The following is a 23,251-nucleotide window of genomic DNA, read 5'->3' on the forward strand; positions in this document are numbered from 1 at the left end:
GGAGACTTCATATGTATGTCGCTTAGGACAATTTTTCTTGTACATAGAAATAAACGTATATTCACGATCGATTTTATGTGATTATATGACGTCATAAGAAAGTATTTTTTAAAAAAATACTTATAGGAATCACAGAATTTGATACATTTATATTCCGATAAAATCAGGCGAATATTCATGATCTACTTTTTAAAAATATATAACGTCATAATATATTTTTCAAGGAAAAATTGATAAATTTTATTCTTCCATTCAATTTTCTTCTTTTAGATAACAATAAATTTAATTATTGATTAAAATAATACAAAAATTAATAACTGATATTTCAATTAAATGCTATAAAAAATCTATTCGATAATTTTCTTCTTTTCTATTTAATTAATTGACTTGAACTTTACGTTATCTAGCACAGTTTTTACTGTACTGTAAAAAATTACTACAACTACATCATAACAATGAAATTGGCTATAGGCAGGGACGTAACGAGGGAAAAATTAGATAAAATAAATTTAATCTCAAAATCAAAATATTTATTCACAAGTTAAACTTATTCTTATTATTTTTACAACGAAATTATTAATTTCCATCAAAGATCTATCCACTTTCCAATCAACTCTTCTATTTGCACTCTCGCTGCCTTCAATTGTGGAGTATCATCATCAGCCGGATTATACATATTAGCACAATGAGCCGCACCTATAAAACAAAATCATCAAAACTCTGCTCCGAGTACTTTCCCCTCTCTCACCTTTAATTAAAATCGCCGGTGCCTCGTTCGTGGTCGTTTCGGTGATCCCCAAAACGTGCCAAGGGTCCAAAGACCCATGCACGAACACCACGTTGCTAACCTCGAGGTCCAAACCGCCATACAACGTGTTAGTTCTGTATACAGCTTGTTCAAGGAACGATCGGTTATACGAAGAACCGAATATATCTTCGCATTGTTGAATCGAGAAGGTTATGTCGAATCTGTTGCCGAATATATGCGGTTTGTACGAAGAGGTTTGATAATAACCAAATTCCGTGCATGTTTGATAAGTCCATTGACGACCTATGGTTAAATCAAATTCGTAACTTGGATTTTAAATGAGAAATTAACCAACCTCCTTCAGAAGCTTCGGAATCCCAACTTATATTTTTCAATTCTTCGATCATTTTATCGTATTTATAATCCAAACAAGTCTCGTTGTTCACTCTTAATAACAAATCGTTTACAGCTGCTAATCTATTCACTTCCGGTCCAATTGTTTCGTTTACCATTATATCACAGAGCGTATCGACGGTTATATTCAATTTTCTAGTCGATTCTCTGTTATCTTTGTTGTATTGGACAATTCCGGCGAAATTGTCGGCTAAATTTTGGAAGAAGTTCGAAATATCCAAATTATTATCGATATTGTCTTCGATACTTTCGCATAAACGGAAAATATCGTCGAGATTTTTACGACCTAATGATTTTTGTAACAGGATTTCTATCTGCGCCGTACCTTGTTTTACGGCGCTCGCGCAATTTTCGTTACTAGCGCGTAATGCATCGGCAACTACTTTAAAATATTCTAAAAATAAATATAACATTTAAGAAAAAATCCACATCGATCTTGTTAAAAAAAAATATTAGATACGCCCCTGGTTAAAATCGAAGGAAGTTAGTTCTATGTCGCTTCATCGAAAGTAGTTAGAATTGAAGGGATTAAAAAAGAAGAAATTTTATAATATAACCAGTATATTTAAAAAAAGAGTAGGTTGTTATGATAATATTGTGATATTGTTAATTTCGTGAGAAAAATAGTGATAATATTGAAACTGGAGACGATTAAATACAAGATTAAATAAAATAATGAGATTAAAATTAATATTTTAAAGTGAGTACTTGAATTTCGAATTGTATTTCATTTGATGTAATAAATTAATAAAAACATAATTTCTTTTTAAATAATTGATATAAATTGGAGTATTTTAATCCAATTATCAAGTTTTATCGGTATATGTGATTAGATTCGAGCTAAATTACATCTCACCTGAAAAATCTAATTTTGCTAATAGCGGTCCACTAGCAGACATAGCTCCGTGCGTTAAATGTGGGTATTTCTGTCTCAACCAAGCTGCTAAACAACCTGGATAAGATCCACCAAAAACAATCCATTTAACGTCTGGAGATAACTCGTATTGTGAGTTCATGGCTTGCATGAAAAACGCCAAGTCTCCTAAGGCTTGTTGACTTGTTAAATATAACAAATTTTCCGTACTTAAATTTCTATAAACAGAAAAAAACTGCAAATGTGATATCAATATTTGAACTAAATATGCAAGATTTACTACAAAAATTCAATTTCTCTGTCTCGTTTCTTGTTTCAAAATCAGTTTTTCAAGAGATATCTCAGAAATTTGGTACCAAAAATGAGTTTTTTTAAGATATCTGGGAGTTTTAGTACTGAAAACAAGTTTTCATCTAGTTTTTCATGATAATTTTATTACCAAAAACGAAATTTTTTGGCAGTTTTTCAACATATCTGTGAATTTTATTACCAAAATTGAGTTTTTTCCGTTAGTTTTCCAAGATATTTACAAGATTTGTTGCCAAAAACAAGTTATTAGGTTAGTTTTTCCAATATATGGTAACAAAAACGAGTTTTTCAGTTAGTTTTTCAAGATATCTGTGAACTTTATTATTAAAATTGAGTTTTTCAGTAAGTGTTTCTAGATATTTGCGATATTACCAAAATCCAGTTCTTAAGGTAGTTTTTTTTAGATATTTACAGGTGTTGGTAGCAAAAACTAGTTTTTCAAAATATCTGAGAGCTTTATCACCAAATCAGAGTTTTTCAATTAGTTTTTCAAAATATTGAGTTTTACCACCAAAAATGAGTTTTTCGGTTAGTTTTTTGAGATAACTTTTCCAAAAACACAAATAAGACAATAAACAAATTAGTGGAATATACAACCAATCTTACTCTGTTGGATAACTCTTTCCATAATATCTGTGTTCTAATTGAAACAAAACTGGGCGATACTTTTGAGCATACGAAATCCATGATCCATTTGTCATCCAATAATCAGAAGCCGTTCCTTCTCCCCCAATCATAAGAAAAGCAACGTCCCTTTTATCATTAGCATATTCATCATTCACAAAATATCTCTAAAAATAAATTCCATTTAATGATAAATTGACATTGAGTATTTCACCCATTACCTGCTGCCAGTTCCTCTCATCATTGGGATTGAAATGATCCAAATTTTGAGTAAACCATTTTTCGTATTTACTGGGTGGCGTCGGTTCTTTTTTACTTCCCAATCTACCATTTCGGAAATATTTATACCCATAAGTTGATGGATTGAAAATCGATAGCCAGACGAAAATTATTAATACAGATAGTATCTGATTGTTCATCTTGGTGACTACTCAGCGTCAATCGAGTACATACAAGTGGTTTTAACATAAAAGATAACGAATATTTGTAGATATCAAAACGAGTTCGAGTACTACGATAAATATATAATTTTTATCTAAATAAATTATTATTCATGAAAAATTCATAGACTCACCGGTTTTTGTTACTACGTAATCATATCCAAAGTTCATTAACCGTGCACTAATTGTATACACTATAGTACAGATGAAAAATAATTTTTTTTGTTTGTAAACAATTGTGACAAATATGACTGTATTGTGACGTGAAATACCATAGATAACCCATAAATACGTGGTAGTGTCGTTCTTATTCAATTAATTAATACTGTTTAGTTCTATGTGTTCCTATGTCAAAAAAGAAGAAGAGTTGGGGTTATGTATAATTAATGTTTAGTTTGTTTTAAGTAAGTACATGAGTAAATATGAAATGTTTGTTGATTCTTCCCGATTTTATATAGTTATATGGATTTGATTGTCAATGAGACTTAATAATAAGAGTTGAGGTTATGTTTCACTAAATTTCCTTGATGTTCCTATGATTTTCACAAATTTCAGTTCAATTTGTTTAAAAGTCAAGTTTTTTGTTACAATTTATTTTCCTCCATAAACGGTCGTTTTTTTCACATTTTTAAGTAAATACAAGTGTTAATGTGAATATTTATTCATCCTTCTGGATTTTTTGAAGGTTGTTTCTATTTTTTCAATATGTGTATTAACGCCCGCTCATTCATCATTACTCTTACCCCTTAGAACCCACCATAGGTGATATATTGTTATTTCCGTTTTCGATATTAAATTAATCGAATAGAATCGAAATTTCACATCAATAAAGGAATAAAAAGGATTTTTTAAGGGAAACAATAAAAATAAACGACTATGCATGTATATCTTTTATTCCCTTATCCTATAAACAATATTGTCTCTATATATATTCATATAATAAAAATTCCTAATGATCACAGGATCAAATCGATTAAAAATTACATCAAATTATAACATTCACACCTATTTGTTTAACAATTCTAACACCTCATTAACGAATCGATTATTGTTGCTGAAAAAAACGAAAAAAAAACTAGATGAATCCCAAAAAAATCATTTTAGTTTACCTGAGTTTCTCCTACATGAGGTACGCCACCTGGAGTGAGGAAATCAATGGGCGCGTTGGGATCCGTAACCTGTTGCGGTACAAAAAAATTCATTTGAGGTACTCTGGAAATAGATTGCGTAGGAAGAGGAAGCGAAGTCGGTCCGGAATTCCCATTAGGATTAAAAATATCTACATATGATTTTTTCAAATCTGCAACAACAAAACCATTGAGAAAAAAAAACGAAATAAATTCGATATTTATCAAAACCACTCACTTCTACTTCTCTGCAATTTAAATATATTAGCTTTAGACTGCGCCTCTATTGAATTCGTACTAGTTACTCCCTGGTTGCTACCGGTAAGCGTCTTATCGAGATCGAAAGCAGCAGGGGTAGAAATCGATTGTTGGGCTATTTTAGGCATCAATTCCGATAGTTTCGGGGGTGGTTTGAATTCATTAGCGGCATCGTTGGTATCGTCGTCTATATTCACCCAACGTTTTTTATCCTGGTCCCATACGATCTATTTTAAATAAAAAATTAATACGAGGGTAAATCAGTATTAACGAAATTATTCACCTTCGGGTTCTTATCTTCGGGTAACTTCATTTGATTTTTCGGTTTTAAAGCGAGTTTACTGAATATACCGCCAAACCAGCCGGTACTTTGGGTTTTTTCTTGAACGGTTGGTTGAGGTTGTTGTTTCGGTTCTTCAGGTTTCTCCGGTTTATCTTTGTTGATGTCCGCTTGATTGGGGAGGGTGATTGATGGTTGAGGTTTTTCCTGAGAAACAGTACAGAGCGACAATTTACTATACTATACATCGACGACTATTTTTTTTATTGAAAAATTCTTTTTCATATCATAGTATTATACCTTGTTCTTAATCAGATCAAAAGCTCTTAAAAAATCATGATTGTTTAGAATAATGGATGGATTATAATTTTTTTAGCACGATTTTCTATATTTTGAAATATAGGTTATGATTTAAACAAGCAGACATTCTTTGCCACACTTTTATTAAACATAAAAAGATACAAGCTGTAAATTCACAAAAAATAAACGTGTTTCTTCCCACCCCTTATTTCCCTTTTAACAATAACTAGACTATTTACTATTTTATACAACATTTATAACTAAAATAGAGAAAAAATATCTATAAGATTATTATATAATAAATAATTTATTAAAATTGTGTTAAAATGAACCAAAAAAGTTGTAAATGTGTAATATTTTTAAAAATCAACTGAAAACTGATTTTTTTATCCACTTGATGACTATTTACCATATTATAACTTGTAGAATTTTGTTTAACCCTGCATAAATGTTTATTTGTATATTTTTGAAATTTTATTCCTATTAAATTTGTTGTGGTGCTTGTAGAACAAAAAAAGGGTCTAGGTAAGTAGTTATCCCAGTCAAACGTCTTTTATAGATCCTTAATTGGCTTTAAAACCTGTAGCTGGATCACATAGATTAGCTGATCGTAAGTTTCAACTCAGAAATATATTTTTATCAAATTTAGAACGTTTTTGGTGAAAATTCCATAATTTTCTTTCTTCATAGACCTGAATTCAGTTATATAATAATTTTAGTTATTTTAATAATTATTTTTAAACAATTATCACCAAAACTGAATAACCTAGTTTTAAGTAATTCAAATCCCCATGTACGGGGGATTAACAACATTTAAAGTTATACGAATCAAACATCAGCTAATCGCAGTTGCCTATAAATTCCTAAAGAATCGTATGTGGCCATGAGCCTATTGGTAAAGTTTCGGTACAGGATCGGATTAACCCGATCAAAATTTCAGAGAAGCATTTTTACCTTCTGGAAGTGCATTCAGAATAATTTACATATAACGTATTACGTTATTTTTTTACATACAGGGTGAACACAAATTTATTTGGAATTGTTGATTATATGTTTGAGTGTAATAATCTTGGGAAATTTTTTCTCTATTATATAACATTTATTTTGTGTTAACAGTTTCAACAATCACACTTTTTTCGATACGAAAAAAAATTTACGCGTGCTTTCTAGTTTCGAAAAAAAATTTTTTTTGAGAAAGTAAATTTTTAAATATCCACTTTTTTGACTGAATAATTTAAATTGATTTGTCTAAAAATGGCTTATTATAATTTTATTACACGAAGATCAATTGATATACGAGGTGTGTTGGAAAAATAAACGATTTCTATATAACACAATAAATGATACTAATATATAAATACCTCTCATTATTGAAAAGAAAATATATACATTTTTATAACTAGATAGCAAAATGGCGGTTTACTTTTAATTTTCAACATTAATAATATTAAAATTAACGTCACAAGCTGTCTTTGTGCTTTTGAACAATCAAAATAAAAAAATGAGATATATTTTTTTGTTAGTTTAAACCATAATATAATAGGAAAATCTCGTAAAATTACTGTCATTAACACATAACCTCACTTGGTGACGTCATTCAAGAAGCAATGACGGTTTCAACGGTAATATTTCCGATTTGAATATCAATATTTGTTCACAATAAAAATACGGGGGGCGATTTTGCTATTTCTCGCTAGCTGAATTTTTTTTATTATATAGGTTGATCGATATCGAAGGTACGCGCAGGGCCGTACTTTCTAATTTGTTGTTTTTTATCATCCCCGTTAGTTTTAATTTCGAGTTTATTATCGAAAGTCGGCAAATCAATGGGATACGTCCCGCCGAATATTAACGGTTTAAATACGACGTTTTTTTCTTTTTCGACGCCGTTTTTGAAAATGGAATTTTTAATATTAGAAAAAGTGTATTTGCTCCCCTTTTTAGCCCAAGCGTCTACCGTATCGGTGATAATATCGTGCTTGTATTTTTTTCTAGTTAATTTTCCGATATTTTCCGACGATACGGATACTTTATTTTTGTTACAGGCGGTTTTATTCACGTCCGGTATATCCAGAGATTTATATTTGATCATTTTGCCTTTTTGATCGCATTTCATATCGAAAGTGTTGTATTTAGCATGTCTAGAATCATTTTTAATAGTTATAATTTTCGTATTATCTCTGTAACAAATCAAATGTGATTTTTCTTCATCTCGATAGGAAACGTTCTTCTGTCTGCGTCTACCAATGTAAGTTTCGACTTCCATATCGGAACTTTCGCGCGACGAACTCCTCGCGTAACTCACCGAATCCGCGCTACTCTTTTTGTCCGTATATAACTTTTTCAATTCGATGACGTCATCAGGGGGTAGTTGACAGTTTTTCGTTGACGTTAATCTTTTGCGCAACGAATTTGCCACTTGTACCGTCAGTGGTGTACTTACTTCGGGTACGTCTGTCTCTACCTTCGACGGCTGCGTCCCGCGAGCAAAAAAAACCATCACAAAAGCAAATTAGACAAAAAAAATTGCGTTTGTAGAATGTTATGACGTCACAAAACATACTACAATCGATCACAGATGGTATACAATAAATTAGAGCCACCCTGTACCATATTTATATAAATTTGTTATATATCATATACTACAGAAATTATTAGTACACCTTAATTTTATGTTCGGCAGTGTAAATTCGTTACATTTCGTTAAGAATATTATTCACAAACAATAACAATTATTGTTAGACCCTTATTTTATGCTAGGCAGTGTTGTTTAATGGAAATTATTTCAATAAATTTAGAAATCTTTTTTCTGCGTGTAAAATTCATTATATTTTATTTACAATCTATAACAATTACTAGTAAACCCTAATTTTTATGACCGGCAGTGTAGTTTAATTAAAATATTTTATCAAATTAACAAAACTTTTTTATGCGTGTAAATTTTGTTGAGAATATTATTTACAAAAATTAACAATTATTAGTAGACCATTATTTTATGCTAGGCAGTGTTATTTAATGGAAATTATTTTAATAAATTTAAAAATCTTTTTTCTGCGTGTAAAAAAATATAATTTTAACCGTGACGTAATTTAAAGTGACATAACTTCAATAATAAATGCGACAAAAATTTATTATAGTTCAAAATATTGAATTTTCTAATAAAAAAATAGATTTTTCGAAAAATTAATAAATAAATACTGATATTTCAGTATTTATTGAATTGTGAATAAAAATATTGATTATAGAAAGTTTTTTATCGAATTCAAATTTGCCGCGCGTAAAAATTAACACATTTCTGTGGTCTAACCTGTAATTGTAATGAAACGTCAAGTAGTAGTTAATGTTAAGTAGGCGTTTACAGCTGATGGTAAACAAGATTTTTCTCGTTTATTCCAATCAAAACAGTGTTAATTAGCAATAATGGCGGATTTGGTTCCGAAATTTTATGTTTTTGTGGAAAAATTATAGTGCGAATGATTTATATATAAACTAAAATTTTGTGTTTAAAAGCTTTTAACTGGTATTTGAAGTGTTTTGTTTTTTCGTATTTCTTCATCTAAGTAACAAATTACCTCTCCATATACAAAACAAATATAGCGGATTAAGTAACCTCGAAATTGCATGATTTTGTTCAATGTTTTAATAGAAAAATTGTTGTGTGAATTATTTATACACGGTGGAGAATAAATACAAGAATATTAAAGTGATTTTAGTGTCTATATTAACAATTTAAATTTGTTTACGCTAATTTTTTATCATGACTCTTTTTATCGTTCAATTTTGGAGAATTAAATGGATCAATATATAGATTTTATTCACCAAAACAATGAAAAAAATAATAAAAACTAAGTAAAATGCAACTTCGTTTTCTCATTTCGCTTTGTAAAACAAACAGGGCCGTCGTGGCCCTAAATGATATGTGCGGGGTATTTTTTTAATACAGAACTTTTGAAATAAATTGAATGCGTGATAATAGACAAGTGTTTGAATGGATTTAGTGTTTTTTGAAAACTAGTTATAATCCATCTGTGAAAAATTGCAGTTTTTCATTATATTTTCTCTAATTTCAAGTAAAAAAAATAACTATTGTGTTAACCTCTTTGAGAAGCTAAAATATATAATCAAAACCAAAAATAATAGTGAGTATAATGTAGTTTATTTGAAATTCTAGTTTAGTCTTTATACTCTTATGAATATTTTCTTTATTTTCATGAATATTTTTGAAATAATAAAAAGTATATTTCGTTTATCTGAAAGTCATTTTGATCATTTTTCAAAAATAAAAAAAGAGATAATATAACTTTTATTGATCGAATCCCTATTGATAAGTTAGTGTCTTAAGACAAAAATGAATTTGATTGAAGCTAAGCTAGATAGATATGAAAGTACATGCAAATAATATGAAATTAATCGTGCATGAAGTTTAAAAAAATTATTTTGTATTAATTTTCAATAAAACTAACTATGAAAGCAAAAATATATAAATAAATTCAATAATATCCTACCTCTTCTTGAGGGTTAGAATTGTATAAAGTTTGCTGATCAGAATTTTCTTGACTGTATTGATTCAATTGATCACCCCATTGCTGTTGTTGATTCGTCCAGTAGCTGTTCGGGTCTTGATATTGATTTTGGGAAAAATCTACAATTTCAAATAAAAATTCTACGTATACGATAGATACTATAAATTTTCATCAGATATAATATTGTTAGTTTAACGCCCTGTATCTCACTATATTAACATTTTTCAACTACCAATTTGAAGTATCACTTTTTTGACACCCTGTATCTCATAATAGGTTTCTGTTGATTATTTTTCTTGTAGATACATCCTTCAGGAATGGTTCTTTGAAATACAACCTCTATTATCTTACTATTCTAACCCGTACGAATTTTCAAACAAAATAATGTATTTTTCAAGTTTTTCCAAAAATTATAATATAGCCCTTTAATTTACAGATATCTTTGAAACACTTTAACAAAAACTCTTAACAAAAATATACCCCATAGATTCAACATATAATTACCTACAAATCTGAAAATTTTCAAAAATTTTCTTTACAATTATATGAAATTTTGTATCCTTAATTTTGAATAATTAGTTTTTTATACTCCAAAATCGGTTAAAAAAATGAGCTGTATTACCCAGATCTGACCCCCAAGTGATTATTTATTTAAAAAACAATCTTACTATACACACCGGTTTGTTGTGGTTGCTGCTGCTGTTGCTCTTGGTATTCCTGCCCCGGTTGCTGATTCTGTTGCCAGGACTGTTGCGGAACGTCATATTCATACTGTTGTTGTTGGTATTCCACCACACCTTGCTCATAATTATCTTGATCGTTGGCACTAGTGTAAACCGGTAGAACTGGCATGCTCTGATGATGTATTAATCCAGCCTGAAACGTGAGATACTATTTAAACCGAAATGATTAACCAGCGACGATATTTCGGCTTACATGGAAATCGTTTTGAACGGCTTTCAGATCTCTCAACCAAGAATTATCCGGTCTGTTGGTTTCCAATATACCCCCAAATTCGGATTCGTCCTCAACTTCTCCAACCAGATCATAAAACTTCAATCTGTCTGCTAAATTGTAAACGTTATCGACGAAAGTAGCGTCCACTAATGAAGGATTTGAAACTATAAACGACGATATTTTTTCTAAATAAGCCAAAGATTTTTCCACAAGACCCCGATCGACTAATCTAGTCGCCAAAAGGAATTTGTAAACCTGGAAATGTGGTATGAAGAAATCGGGGTCGTTTAAACCACACGCGTATTCGTATATTTCAGTCATATGGATGCTTTCGTTTGATGGAAAATTGGGGTGAGGTTTTGAGTGATCTGCACCTAGTAGTACTAGGCGTGTTTCGGGATCGTCGTATTTTCCAAAACCAACCTAAAATGCATAATATTCAAATGAAATTTGGCTCATTTGACGAAAATTTATTGATATATATATTTATATATTTAATTATTTTCGAATATACAGGGTTTCAAAGTTTAACTTTATTTCTTTCATTATGCGATATTACTTTTGTGACATCTATATATAATAAATGACTTTAATTATAAGGTTACTAATTTTTTTCTTGAGATAAATCTTTTAAAACAATTTTTCTAAAATTTAAGATCCATATCTCCATTATTTTAATTTGGGTGATTTAAAAAAAAAAACAGTTTCATTTATTGTACAACTTTTTTTAGATCATTTCATTCATATTATGGATTTAGAATAAAATTATCTATAAAATTTGTAATTTTCAAAATTTCTAAGATAATTATTTTCGAATATACAGGGTTTCAAAGTTGATCTTTATTTTTTTGTGACATCCTGTATATAATAAATGATTTTGATAAGAAGGTAACTAATTTTTTCCTTGTAGATATTTCCTTACGGACCATTTATCTAAAATTTGAAATTAATATATCCATTATTATGATTTGGGAGATTTTTTTGAACAAACTGGTAAACTGGTTTATCTTTTGTATAATTTTTTTTAGATCATTATAAGGTCCTCTTATTTTATTTATATTCCTCCTACGCTTCAGCCAAAAGAATTATGAGTATATTCTATGGATTTAGAATAAAAGTATCTATAGAATTTTTAATTTTTAAAATTTTTATGATGATTATCTTCAAATATACAATGTTTATTTATTTTTCACTTTCATTATGCAATATTACTTTTGTCACACCCTATATATAATAAATGATTTTAATGAGGTTACTAATTTTTTCCCTTGTAGATACTTCCTTTGGGGGTAGTTTTCTAAAATATTAGATCATATTTTGTATTGAGAGACTTTTCGACTAATTTTTTAAAAATCATAATATTTTATTATTTTATTAGAATATCTCGAACCCTTCAATTAAAACTTATATCAGTATGCTGCGAGGATCCTACAATAAATTCTTTATAATTTGTTAAATTTTGAAATTTCCATCCCCTTAATGTTATAATATACAGGGTTTTAAAAATTGACCTTCACTTTTTAACACCCTATCTTGAAAGAACGGTTTTTTAAGGCCCCATATCTCATAACTTGTTCCTTTAAGGACACTAACAATTATTTTCCTCATAGATTTATCCTTTTTGGAAAATAATTTAAAATTTAAGCTCAATATCTCTCCTTCTCTGTACAGTGTGATTTTTTTAATGAACTCATGTATTTTGAATATGATAAGGCCCCTATTATTCTACTAATGTCTTCTGAACCCTCAACAAAAATTTTTATGAGTATGCCCTATGGATCCTAAAAGGAATTCTGCATAATTTGATACATTTTCCAATTTTCACCCCTAAATTTTTCGGATATACGGGATGTCACATTGTATGTTTATTTTTCATTTCCAATTTTGAGGTATCACTTTTTTGACGCCCTGTATCTTATAATAGAGACTTCTAAGGACATTACCGATTATTTCCCTTGTAGATATATACCTTCAAAGGATCCGTTTAAATTATAACCTCGATGTTTTGATTATTTTGATTAATAAAATTTTTTGAAACGAACTTAATAATTTTTTAAAACAAAAATAAATTTATTTCACTCACCTCCGCCATCAAATAACAAAACTGCGCCGCATACAAATTTCCCCTATGCCTCAAAGTATCCCCCATAGAAGTTATAGCTTTACAATTAAGTTCCGGACGTTGGGAGGAATTGGATAAAATCATCGCCAAATGGGGACGCCAATCACCCCATTTTTCATCGGAAATACACTGAAAAAAATATAAAAAAATGATAAATTTCCACTAGGGGGTAAATAAAAGATAAACTTGCCGTTACTGCAGCTGGCATTTTACCAGACAGCAATTGGTATAAAGTTTGGAGTGGATCGTTCATCGTTAAACCATTTGCGAACCTCATCATGACATTCGCATAGGTCCTTTTATCTAATTTACTAGCCAAAAATAACGCGTGACCCCATAAACTGTGCTTCATCGCCCATTCTGTAACGAAATTCGAATTAAAACCATGTTTGAAGCCTCAAACTTTAAGGTCATTGTTTACCTAGAGCTTCCTGACCAGATCCGTACAAAAGAAAATCTCTAAATTTATTAGTAATTTCTTCTTCTTTCATAACGGATATTAAACTACCCGTTAAATCGGATTTGTGTTGATTACCGGATTCGGAAGAAGGATTAAGTTCGCCATTGTTGCTACTCAAATTAGATGTTGCAGAAGAAGGACGAGGAACGGGAATTTCTCCTTTGTTCTTTAACAAAAGTTCGGCGATATCAGCGCCCACTACCATCTGAAAATGAAAAAATAACAAATTTTTGTTTATACGAGGTCTGCATAAAGAAAAAGTGACTTTTCGATTACTGATTTGGTGAACATAAAAATGTAGAATAATATTTACGTAACTTTTTCTCGATTCTTTTATAATTATTTTCATAAAAGTTAAACAATGACATAAGAAACTGTAATAAAATATATATATAGGTTGTCCGAAATTGTAAGAAGTTGGAATTTTTTATTTCCCATCATGCCAATTAAAAAAAAATTGTTTTTTTTTAAATCGAATGCGAATAATAAGTAAACACAGTTCTAAAAAGTCACTCTTCCTTCGAATCGACTCCTTATGTACGAGGGAAGACCCAAAAATAATCGAAATTATTTCGTTTCTTTCAAAACATTCTCCATTACAACTAATACGTTCGTGCAATTGGTGTTTCCACTGTGAGAAATGACAGGTAATTGAAAAAATCACAACAGACTAAGTCAGGCACGTAAGCTTGCTATCTGTATCCAAAAACTATTGTCGGAACATGGTTGTGTGGATATCGAGGGGCATTTATAATAAAAATTACTTAATATCCATGGTTTTCCAGAAAAAAAAATTATTAGAGTAAAAAATTTTCAAATTTGACTCGAAAATACCCAAGTTCAAACGATTTTCGTTCAATGGAGTCAATTTAACGTTTTCGCTATACTTGAATCGAAATTATCTTAAAATGTGTCGAATTCCACAAAAAAAAAGTGTTCAAATGAAAATTGAATTTATTTCTCCAAATTAACTCCAGAATTCAAAAGTTCCAACAATTTTCGCTAGATGGAGTCAGCTATAATTATTTCGCTTATACTTGAACTGAAATTGTACAAGAAAGTGTTCAATTAAGGGTGTGTGGTAGGATAGGGCGTACAGCTGAGGCTTTATTATAAAAATTCCATAAAAACCTTGAAATTTCAACAAAAAAATTTCCAACTCCGGAATATTTTCTCTAGATAGTATCAGTCACAACGTATAGCCGAGCTCGTATAATAGATATCTCATAAAAACCTTAAAATTCCACCAAAAAAATTGTTTGAAGAAAAAATTCAGTTTAATTGACTCAATAATTTGCAATTTCCAAACATTTTCGATAGATGGAGTCAGTTATAACGTACAGCTAAGCTTCTATTTTGAAATTTACTAAAAAACCGTTAAATTCCACCAAAAAAAAATTATAAGAAAAAATTCATTATATTTGACTCGATATCTTCAAGTTCCGAACAAATTTTACTATATGGCATTAGTTATAACGAATAGTTGAGCTCGTGCAACAGAAATCACTCGAAACCCATATATTCTACAAAACAAAAAATGTTGGGAGTAAAAATTCAGTTTATTTAAGGAAAAATTTTCCAATTACGAAATATTTTTATTAGGTGGCGTCAGCAATAACATACAGCTGAACTTTTATATTAAAAATCACTAAAAATCCGTTTAATTCCACCAAAAAAAAATTGTTTTAATAGAAATTCAGTTTATTTCACTGGAAAATTTTCAAATTCGAACGATTTTCGTTACATGTCACCCGATTATTATTGGGTCCCCGTAATAAACAAAAATCTCACCCCATTTTGCCTAATCAACAATATCAATAATTCCCACATCAAAATATAACTATCGACATCTTGTATCTTCTGTCCTGTAATGGCGTTTCTAATTTTATTTTCGCAATATTCGATGATCGTCTTCTTATGGGTAACACCTTTCACCAGAGGACCCGGGAATTGACTCATCTCTTTGAATTCCTCGTCGTTAACCAAAAACGATTGGGTGTTACAAATTTCCACGGTGGCAGATTGTCCGTCCATGGGGTAATGGGGTAGGATGCGCAGTAATTTACCTGATCTTATGGAAGCTTTAATGTGCGCAGTCGCGAATTTGGCGGGGGTTAACCGTTGAGAAGCCAAAGTCGTATCTTCGAGGTTTATAGACGAATCCGTTTGATCGAATGGACGTGAATAACTACACGAATCATTTAAATAATATAAACATACGGTTAAATTAGGTTAGATATAATGCGTGTATAAAAAAAAAAATTAAAAGTGGGAGCGAAAAAAATTTGATAATTCATTTAAAATTGTTCCATTAACCGATGAAATGAACTGTAAGCAACAAAGCGGCATGCAATTGCTTTGATTTTGTGTTAGCACCCTCGAATTCAAATGATTTATTGAATAAATTTTTTCGAAAACATCAAAGTAAAATTAATAAAATGTTTTGTAGCAAACAATCCAGCTTTTTACAGCGTTTTAGACACGTGTCATTATCAAAATTCCATTATATATTTCTTCTTTTTATTCCATTTAATTACAATATTTTTTCGTTCGCCCCTTGTATATTTGATACGTTCCATGTGAGTTAACAATTCGCGGGATGGCGAAATATGAAAATTATCTATAGAATTTGTAATTATCAACACAATTATTTTCGAATATACAAGATGTGGACTTTTACCTTTAAACTTATATATTGGTATCACTTTTGACGCCCTAATAGGTTCCTTTAAGGGCGTTACCGAGTGTTTGTATAGATTCTACGAGAAATTCCTTATAATCTGACAAATTTTCAAATTTCCACCCCAGAAATTTTCGGATTTACAGGGTTTGAAAGTTGACTTTTATATTTTAACTCCCATTTTAATTATCTCCTTTTTTGACACCCTGTATATCATAATAGGTTCCTTTAAGAACGTTACCGTTTATTTTCCTTGTAGATTCATCCTTTTCGACTAATAGTTTGAAATATAAATTTAATATCTCTTATTTTATGTACAGTGTGATTTTTTTAAATTAAACTGATATATTTTCAAAGTAATTTTTTGAGGATCTTGACATGGACTTATTATTTTACTAATATCTCTGAAACCCTTTGACAAAAACTTTTATGAACATACTCCATAGCTTCTACGAGTAATTCTCTATAATCTGACAAATTTTCGGATATACAGGGTTTGAAAGTTGACTTTTATATTTTAACTCCCATTTTAATTATCTCCTTTTTTGACGCCCTGTATATCATAATAGGTTCCTTTAAGAACGTTACCGTTTATTTTCCTTGTAGATTCATCCTTTTCGACTAATAGTTTGAAATATAAATTTAATATCTCTTATTTTATGTACAGTGTGATTTTTTTAAATTAAACTGATATATTTTCAAAGTAATTTTTTGAGGATCTTGACATGGACTTATTATTTTACTAATATCTCTGAAACCCTTTGACAAAAACTTTTATGAACATACTCCATAGCTTCTACGAGTAATTCTCTATAATCTGACAAATTTTCGGATTTACAGGGTTTCAAAGTTGACATTTATATTATAACTCCCATTTTAGTTATCTCTTTTTTCGATGCCCTGTATATCATAATAGGTTCCTTTAAGAACGTTACCGTTTATTTTCCTTGTAGATTCATCCTTTTCGACTAATAGTTTGAAATATAAATTTAATATCTCTTATTTTATGTACAGTGTGATTTTTTTAAATTAAACTGATATATTTTCAAAGTAATTTTTTGAGGATCTTGACATGGACTTATTATTTTACTAATATCTCTGAAACCCTTTGACAAAAACTTTTATGAACATACTCCATAGCTTCTACGAGTAATTCTCTATAATCTGACAAATTTTCGGATATACAGGGTTTGAAAGTTGACTTTTATATTTTAACTCCCATTTTAATTATCTCCTTTTTTGACGCCCTGTATATCATAATAGGTTCCTTTAAGAACGTTACCGTTTATTTTCCTTGTAGATTCATCCTTTTCGACTAATAGTTTGAAATATAAATTTAATATCTCTTATTTTATGTACAGTGTGATTTTTTTAAATTAAACTGATATATTTTCAAAGTAATTTTTTGAGGATCTTGACATGGACTTATTATTTTACTAATATCTCTGAAACCCTTTGACAAAAACTTTTATGAACATACTCCATAGCTTCTACGAGTAATTCTCTATAATCTGACAAATTTTCGGATTTACAGGGTTTCAAAGTTGACATTTATATTATAACTCCCATTTTAGTTATCCTTTTTTTCGATGCCCTGTATATCATAATAGGTTCCTTTAAGAACGTTACCGTTTATTTTCCTTGTAGATTCATCCTTTTCGACTAATAGTTTGAAATATAAATTTAATATCTCTTATTTTATGTACAGTGTGATTTTTTTAAATTAAACTGATATATTTTCAAAGTAATTTTTTGAGGATCTTGACATGGACTTATTATTTTACTAATATCTCTGAAACCCTTTAACGGAAAATTTTATGAACATACTCCATAGCTTCTACGAGAAATTCTCTATAATCTGACAAATTTTCGGATTTACAGGGTTTCAAAGTTGACATTTATATTATAACTCCCAATTTAGTTATCTCTTTTTTCGATGCCCTGTATATCATAATAGGTTCCTTTAAGAACGTTACCGTTTATTTTCCTTGTAGATTCATCCTTTTCGACTAATAGTTTGAAATATAAATTTAATATCTCTTATTTTATGTACAGTGTGATTTTTTTAAATTAAACTGATATATTTTCAAAGTAATTTTTTGAGGATCTTGACATGGACTTATTATTTTACTAATATCTCTCAAACCCTTTGACAAAAACTTTTATGAACATACTCCATAGCTTCTACGAGTAATTCTCTATAATCTGACAAATTTTCGGATTTACAGGGTTTCAAAGTTGACATTTATATTATAACTCCCAATTTAGTTATCTCTTTTTTCGATGCCCTGTATATCATAATAGGTTCCTTTAACGGAGTTACCGATTATTTGTACGGATTCTACGAGACACTCTTTATAACCTCACACAAATTTTTAAATTTCCATCCCTAATATTTTAGTATATACAGGGTCTCAAAGTTGACCTTTATATTAACTCATACTTTTCTCCCATCTTTTTTCACACCCTGTATTTCATTAAGAAGGTTATCGAATATAAAAATAATGTAAGAAGTTAGAATAAATTGTTGTCTCTATAAAATGACGGATTTTTTAATACTGGGCTCAAATCGTCTTTGGATTTCTGTTTTATTTCGATACCTTTCAAGATCTATAACTTATTGAAGCTCCTAACATGATTATAATGTATTATACTCCATTCCCAAAATTTTTCAAACGCCCTACATAATAATTAGAAATTTCAAATGATTCTGACAGAAAATATCTTAAAATTTTTTTCAATTCAAATGCAGAATTCTAAATTTAAATTGTCTTATATCCCTGGTATATATCGAGATAATTTACAAGAAAAACGCAGAAATTACGAGATACGATAAAAGATTACGTCGACATATTATAATTGAAGATTTTAATAATTTTTTTTTACGAAAAATATTTTTGGACTAAAATTGAGGATTTGAAATATTTCAATTTTATACATTCGGTATATATAGAGATAATTTACAAAAAAAAAAACACAGAATGTACGATGATATGTACTAGACATAAATAATTAGTGATATCACATACACTCACAGTGTTTTTTGAAGACGCCTCGTATATATACAAGTCAAAAGACGATCTAAATACAAAAGTTGACATTTCGAAACGTGAAACACAAAAACTTGCAGGATTTTTACTAAAGAATTAGAGGAAAATTGTAGACAAAAAATAGCACTATGATCGTATACAGGGTGAAGTTGAAATTGAACTTTATATTTATGAAGGAAATTGCGAGATTTTATTATGAAAATTCGTCGTTTTATTGGGATCAAAAATCAAAATCTTATGTCCACCGGCATTTTTAATAAAATTTCAGACCGAAACCAAAAAAAAAATTTTTCAAAAGCTAGGTTTTCAATAAACAAAAAACCAGAACATATTTGATTAAATCTTAACTTTTTCTAACCAATTTTCTGTCAAATCATCGTTTCCAAAAAAATCGATTGATATTTATGAGGCTCACCTAGAAGTATCTAAAGCATATTGGCCTCCCGATATGCTATGCGTATGCATATCCCTGTAGTAGCCTCCTAATTGCGAGGCGCTCATCTGACCGTAAAAACTCTGTCTTGTATACCTAAACAAGTGAATAAAGCACACCTAGATGATAAAATATAGCGGTCAACGATGCATTTTTCTTAGTGTACAGCGAAGAAAGCGTGAAGTGATGTCGATACGTTAAGCATTGTGATTATATATCAGATCGATTTTGAACTAATTTTATTTTAAAATGTAAATAAATATATTGACGTCGATATTCGTGAAATTTAAAGCGAAAATAAAACAAAAATAAGCTACAACTTTTTACTGTGAAGCAAACATCACTCAATTTATATTTACTTCTTCGTCTACGATTGGTATTATCACAAAATTTTATGTTAAACTCAAATATATTTAAAAAAACTCATTTTTTATCAACACAAAGTGATAATACAATATTTGTTCACCCTGTAGATATTAATTGCAAACCCTTGAATGATGATGAAAGAAATAAGATTATAGTTTTCGAAACGAAGGTCCTTAGAATAATATTTCGACGCTAAAAGGACAATAAAACGTTATAGTGCAAAATTCAGAAATTTTTGGGAAACCCTATATAATAATTACGAATTTCATTCATAAGTTTCAAAACCAGATCGCAAAGCAAAATATATAAGAATCGCCTCGTAGTAATTTATCTGGGGTTTTCAACTATCTGATTTTTCACTTTTCACCTTATGTACTCTCTACCGAAATGTTTGGGACACCCTATATTACAATTACGAAGTTTGAAACCAAATCAAAGCGCAGATGATGTGAAAAAGCCCCCTCTGTAATTTTATTTTCAAATCTTTAATTTTTTCTAGCTCTAGAAATTTTTGGGACACCCTATATATATATATAATAATTATAAATTTTATTCACAAATAATAAAACAAGAAAAATTACGTGCTGTGATTAAAAAAATGTAAACAAAAAAAGTCTCCTCCAAAATAAAGTGTTTACCTTTTAGCACATGGTGCTAAATCTGGCGAATAGGATGGTTGTGGACAAATATAAAATTGGCATCAGAAGTTTTTGGCGTTTTTACGTTTTTCATTTAGAATTCTGTAACTCACACCAAAGAGATTAAGGGGGGCATGAAAAATGCAATTTGAAAATATACAAATGGATTTATTAGTAATGGAAGCAAATTTTCAACGAGGTTGCTGAGGAAAATTGTTGCAGAAAATTAAAAGTTTCCAAATTTGTAAATCAAGAAAACAATGAGTAATTTTTTTTCATATCAACAAATTTGAATACCAAAACGTATTTTTTCATAATTTTCACATCATTTTTAAATAATAACAAACAAAACATTCGTTTGTGAATCCCAATCGTAGACAAGTATATACAGTGTGTAAACAAAAATGGAAACGTTTACGTAAAGCATATTCGATAATGTGATAAGAAGAAATACACAGATAAAACGGCATCAAATTGTGTTTTTTTTTTATTTTGAAAGAACAAAATTCGTTTTTGTTCAATTTTTCTGTATAAAAAAGTTGCAACAATAAAATATCTACTTTGTTTCCTTAATTTACGCTCACACTGTATTCTAATAATCAAGCAAATATAAAAAAAACTGCATAAAACTATCATTTGTCACAAACTTGATATTATTAGTACGTGTAATAGTCCGAAAAAAAAAAAACGAATCAAATATATATTTAAACGATTCTAAATAAATATACTAGGTGTGATTATAAAGTAATGAAATTTATACTGTATCAATTATTTATTATATAAGTAATCCAATTTCGCCCTAGTACATCTACTCTAGCTAATTTTCCACACGTTTTTATCTATTCGGGAAGTCTTTAACTATAAAATTTGTCAGCACCCTTGTCACAGTTGTCACTAGATTAAAAATGGGTTCGTTTTATGACTTTTTTGATTTTGGGGGAAGAGTAAGAAATCGCAGATTCAAAACGCGTTCCTTTCACGACTTTTTTTTTATTTTAGGAAAAGCGAAATAAGCCTAAAGGTGATATATCTGGCGAATAGGGTGACTATAATCTTTATGGGAGTTAAAATCTGCTTCAAAGTCAATGTGGAAATGACAAGGTGCAGTAACCGATTATTGATCTCGTACTCTTTAAGAAAAATCATTTAAAATGAAAAAATACATGGAAATTTGAGAAAAACTGATGAAATCAGATGCAAATGAATGAAAATCGATAAAATGAAATGTTTAAATAAAATAGGAAAAAAAAATAAAGTAGAAATGGTGAAATGATAAATTAGTGACAATCGATGGAAATAATTTAAAAACAAACATAATTTTAGTACGTGGAAGGTTAAATTGATAAACTATTACAATTACTAATAATAGAAAAACATAAAAATAAATGAGAAGAAATAATTTGGGTTACTTACCGATCCTTTGCAAGTTCGTCGTTGGCGGAACTCCTTCCGGAATGAACCGAGGCTCTATCTTCGCCTCCAAATGGGGCTGTTTGACCGGTAGCCTGTTGATAGTACTTCCTGTACCATTCTGCGTAAGCTTGAGGGTTGGTTCTCCTTAGATTCTCGTAATATTGGTATTGTTGATAGTATGGGTTGTAAGGATCGTATGAAAAACCCTATTTAATATAAAAAAAAAAACACTTTTTTTTCTCATTTCCATAATTTCTTTCTGATCAATTTCTATAAAGGTACCCAAAACTAATAAAAACTAAGGCCCAAACTAATAAGCAGTGACACCCAAACTAATAAAAATGACGCCCAAAAATAATTAAAAAATAATTCCCGAAACTAATAACAAATGACGACAAAACTTATAAAAAATAACGCACAAACTAATAAAAATGACGCTCAAAGATAATATAAAATAATGACCGTAACTAATAAAAAGGAGGCCCAAAACTAATGAAAAATGATGCCAAAACTAGTAAAAAATGACGCCCAAATATAATAATACCCAATATTATGAAAATTGGTACATACATTAAATAAATAACCTAACCAAAATATATTAATTGATTGCGACCAAAATAATTATTATTAATGTGCAAATAAAATATTAGTTAGCGTCCATTTATTATAATTATTAAAAGTCCAAATATGTTAATTGATGATACCCAAATCTAATAATTAATTGAATGTAAATATATTAATCAATAGACCCTAATCTTATTAATTGCGCCCAAATCTATAATATCAAAATATAATAATGGTAATTCGACTAAATAATTAACGCAATTCGATTAACATTTTTGCCTAAATTTGATAATTGGCGCCCAAAACTAATAATAATGTACGTATAAATTTATTATCGATGCCTAATCTAATAAATGTCTATGCGTAAAGTTAATAATAACGCCCAAACCTAATAAATATAATTATAAATAGCTTTGGATCTCATAATGAATGGAATTTAAATTTAATAAACATTGCTCCCAAACTAGTAAATATATTTGCACAAATTTAGTAATTGATAGCCAATAAACATTAAGAATAATGTAACCCAATTATATAATTAATAGAGCACATATCTAATAAACACTGTAGCCCAAACTAACAGATTTTTTTCCTAACACCCAAATTTAATAAACACTCTTGTTCAACCTATACTCGAATATGATAAACATGTTGCCCAAGTCCGCCCAAAT

At 29.4% G+C, this 23,251-nt stretch overlaps 2 protein-coding genes across 10 annotated transcripts in view; both read right to left on the reverse strand.

Annotated features, from left to right (window-relative positions):
- Nucleotides 1–508: 508 nt before the first annotated feature.
- LOC130901382 (putative serine protease F56F10.1) lies at nt 509–3,748 on the reverse strand. Of its 2 annotated transcripts, none has more exons than XM_057812759.1 (7): nt 3,544–3,748; nt 3,191–3,396; nt 2,952–3,136; nt 2,019–2,254; nt 1,104–1,556; nt 749–1,051; nt 509–696 (listed from the first exon to the last, which is right to left on the reverse strand). In XM_057812759.1, the coding sequence occupies exons 1-7, from the start codon at nt 3,578–3,580 to the stop codon at nt 587–589; spliced, it is 1,530 nt and encodes a 509-aa protein (XP_057668742.1). In that variant the 5' UTR covers nt 3,581–3,748; the 3' UTR covers nt 509–586. The 2 variants fall into 2 exon arrangements, with proteins under 2 accessions (XP_057668742.1, XP_057668744.1); XM_057812761.1 differs by having other exon boundaries at nt 3,191–3,480; nt 3,544–3,682.
- Nucleotides 3,749–4,284: 536 nt separating this feature from the next.
- The window catches only part of LOC130901379 (protein transport protein Sec16B), a 29,877-nt gene continuing 10,910 nt past the window's right edge, over nt 4,285–23,251 (reverse strand). Inside the window, exons 12-24 of one of the 8 annotated variants that reach the window (XM_057812748.1) lie at nt 22,017–22,222; nt 19,582–19,695; nt 15,228–15,624; nt 13,398–13,641; nt 13,167–13,336; nt 12,938–13,105; nt 10,834–11,277; nt 10,575–10,773; nt 9,880–10,016; nt 5,078–5,281; nt 4,775–5,021; nt 4,519–4,709; nt 4,285–4,463 (exon numbers count right to left, since the gene is read on the reverse strand). In XM_057812748.1, coding sequence (XP_057668731.1) covers nt 4,455–4,463; nt 4,519–4,709; nt 4,775–5,021; nt 5,078–5,281; nt 9,880–10,016; nt 10,575–10,773; nt 10,834–11,277; nt 12,938–13,105; nt 13,167–13,336; nt 13,398–13,641; nt 15,228–15,624; nt 19,582–19,695; nt 22,017–22,222 — 2,730 coding nt within the window. In that variant the 3' untranslated portion in view covers nt 4,285–4,454. Of the gene's footprint in view, nt 4,464–4,518; nt 4,710–4,774; nt 5,022–5,077; nt 5,282–5,361; nt 7,848–9,879; nt 10,017–10,574; nt 10,789–10,833; nt 11,278–12,937; nt 13,106–13,166; nt 13,337–13,397; nt 13,642–15,227; nt 15,625–19,581; nt 19,696–22,016; nt 22,223–23,251 lie in introns of those variants that run through there. The other 7 variants (XM_057812746.1, XM_057812752.1, XM_057812750.1 and 4 more) reach the window with 7 other exon arrangements.

Source organism: Diorhabda carinulata, chromosome X (genome assembly GCF_026250575.1).
Source record: "Diorhabda carinulata isolate Delta chromosome X, icDioCari1.1, whole genome shotgun sequence".
In the NCBI taxonomy this organism is placed as follows: domain Eukaryota; kingdom Metazoa; phylum Arthropoda; class Insecta; order Coleoptera; family Chrysomelidae; genus Diorhabda; species Diorhabda carinulata.

Excerpts from the sequence above, each read along its gene's own strand:
- LOC130901382 (XM_057812759.1), bottom strand. The coding sequence starts at position 3,580 with ATGAACTTTGGATATGATTACGTAGTAACAAAAACCG. Across the intron at positions 3,397-3,543 it reads TTACGTAGTAACAAAAACCG|TCACCAAGATGAACAATCAG; the intron begins GTGAGTCTATGA and ends GACGCTGAGTAG. Across the intron at positions 1,557-2,018 it reads AGCAAAATTAGATTTTTCAG|AATATTTTAAAGTAGTTGCC; the intron begins GTGAGATGTAAT and ends ATTTATTTTTAG.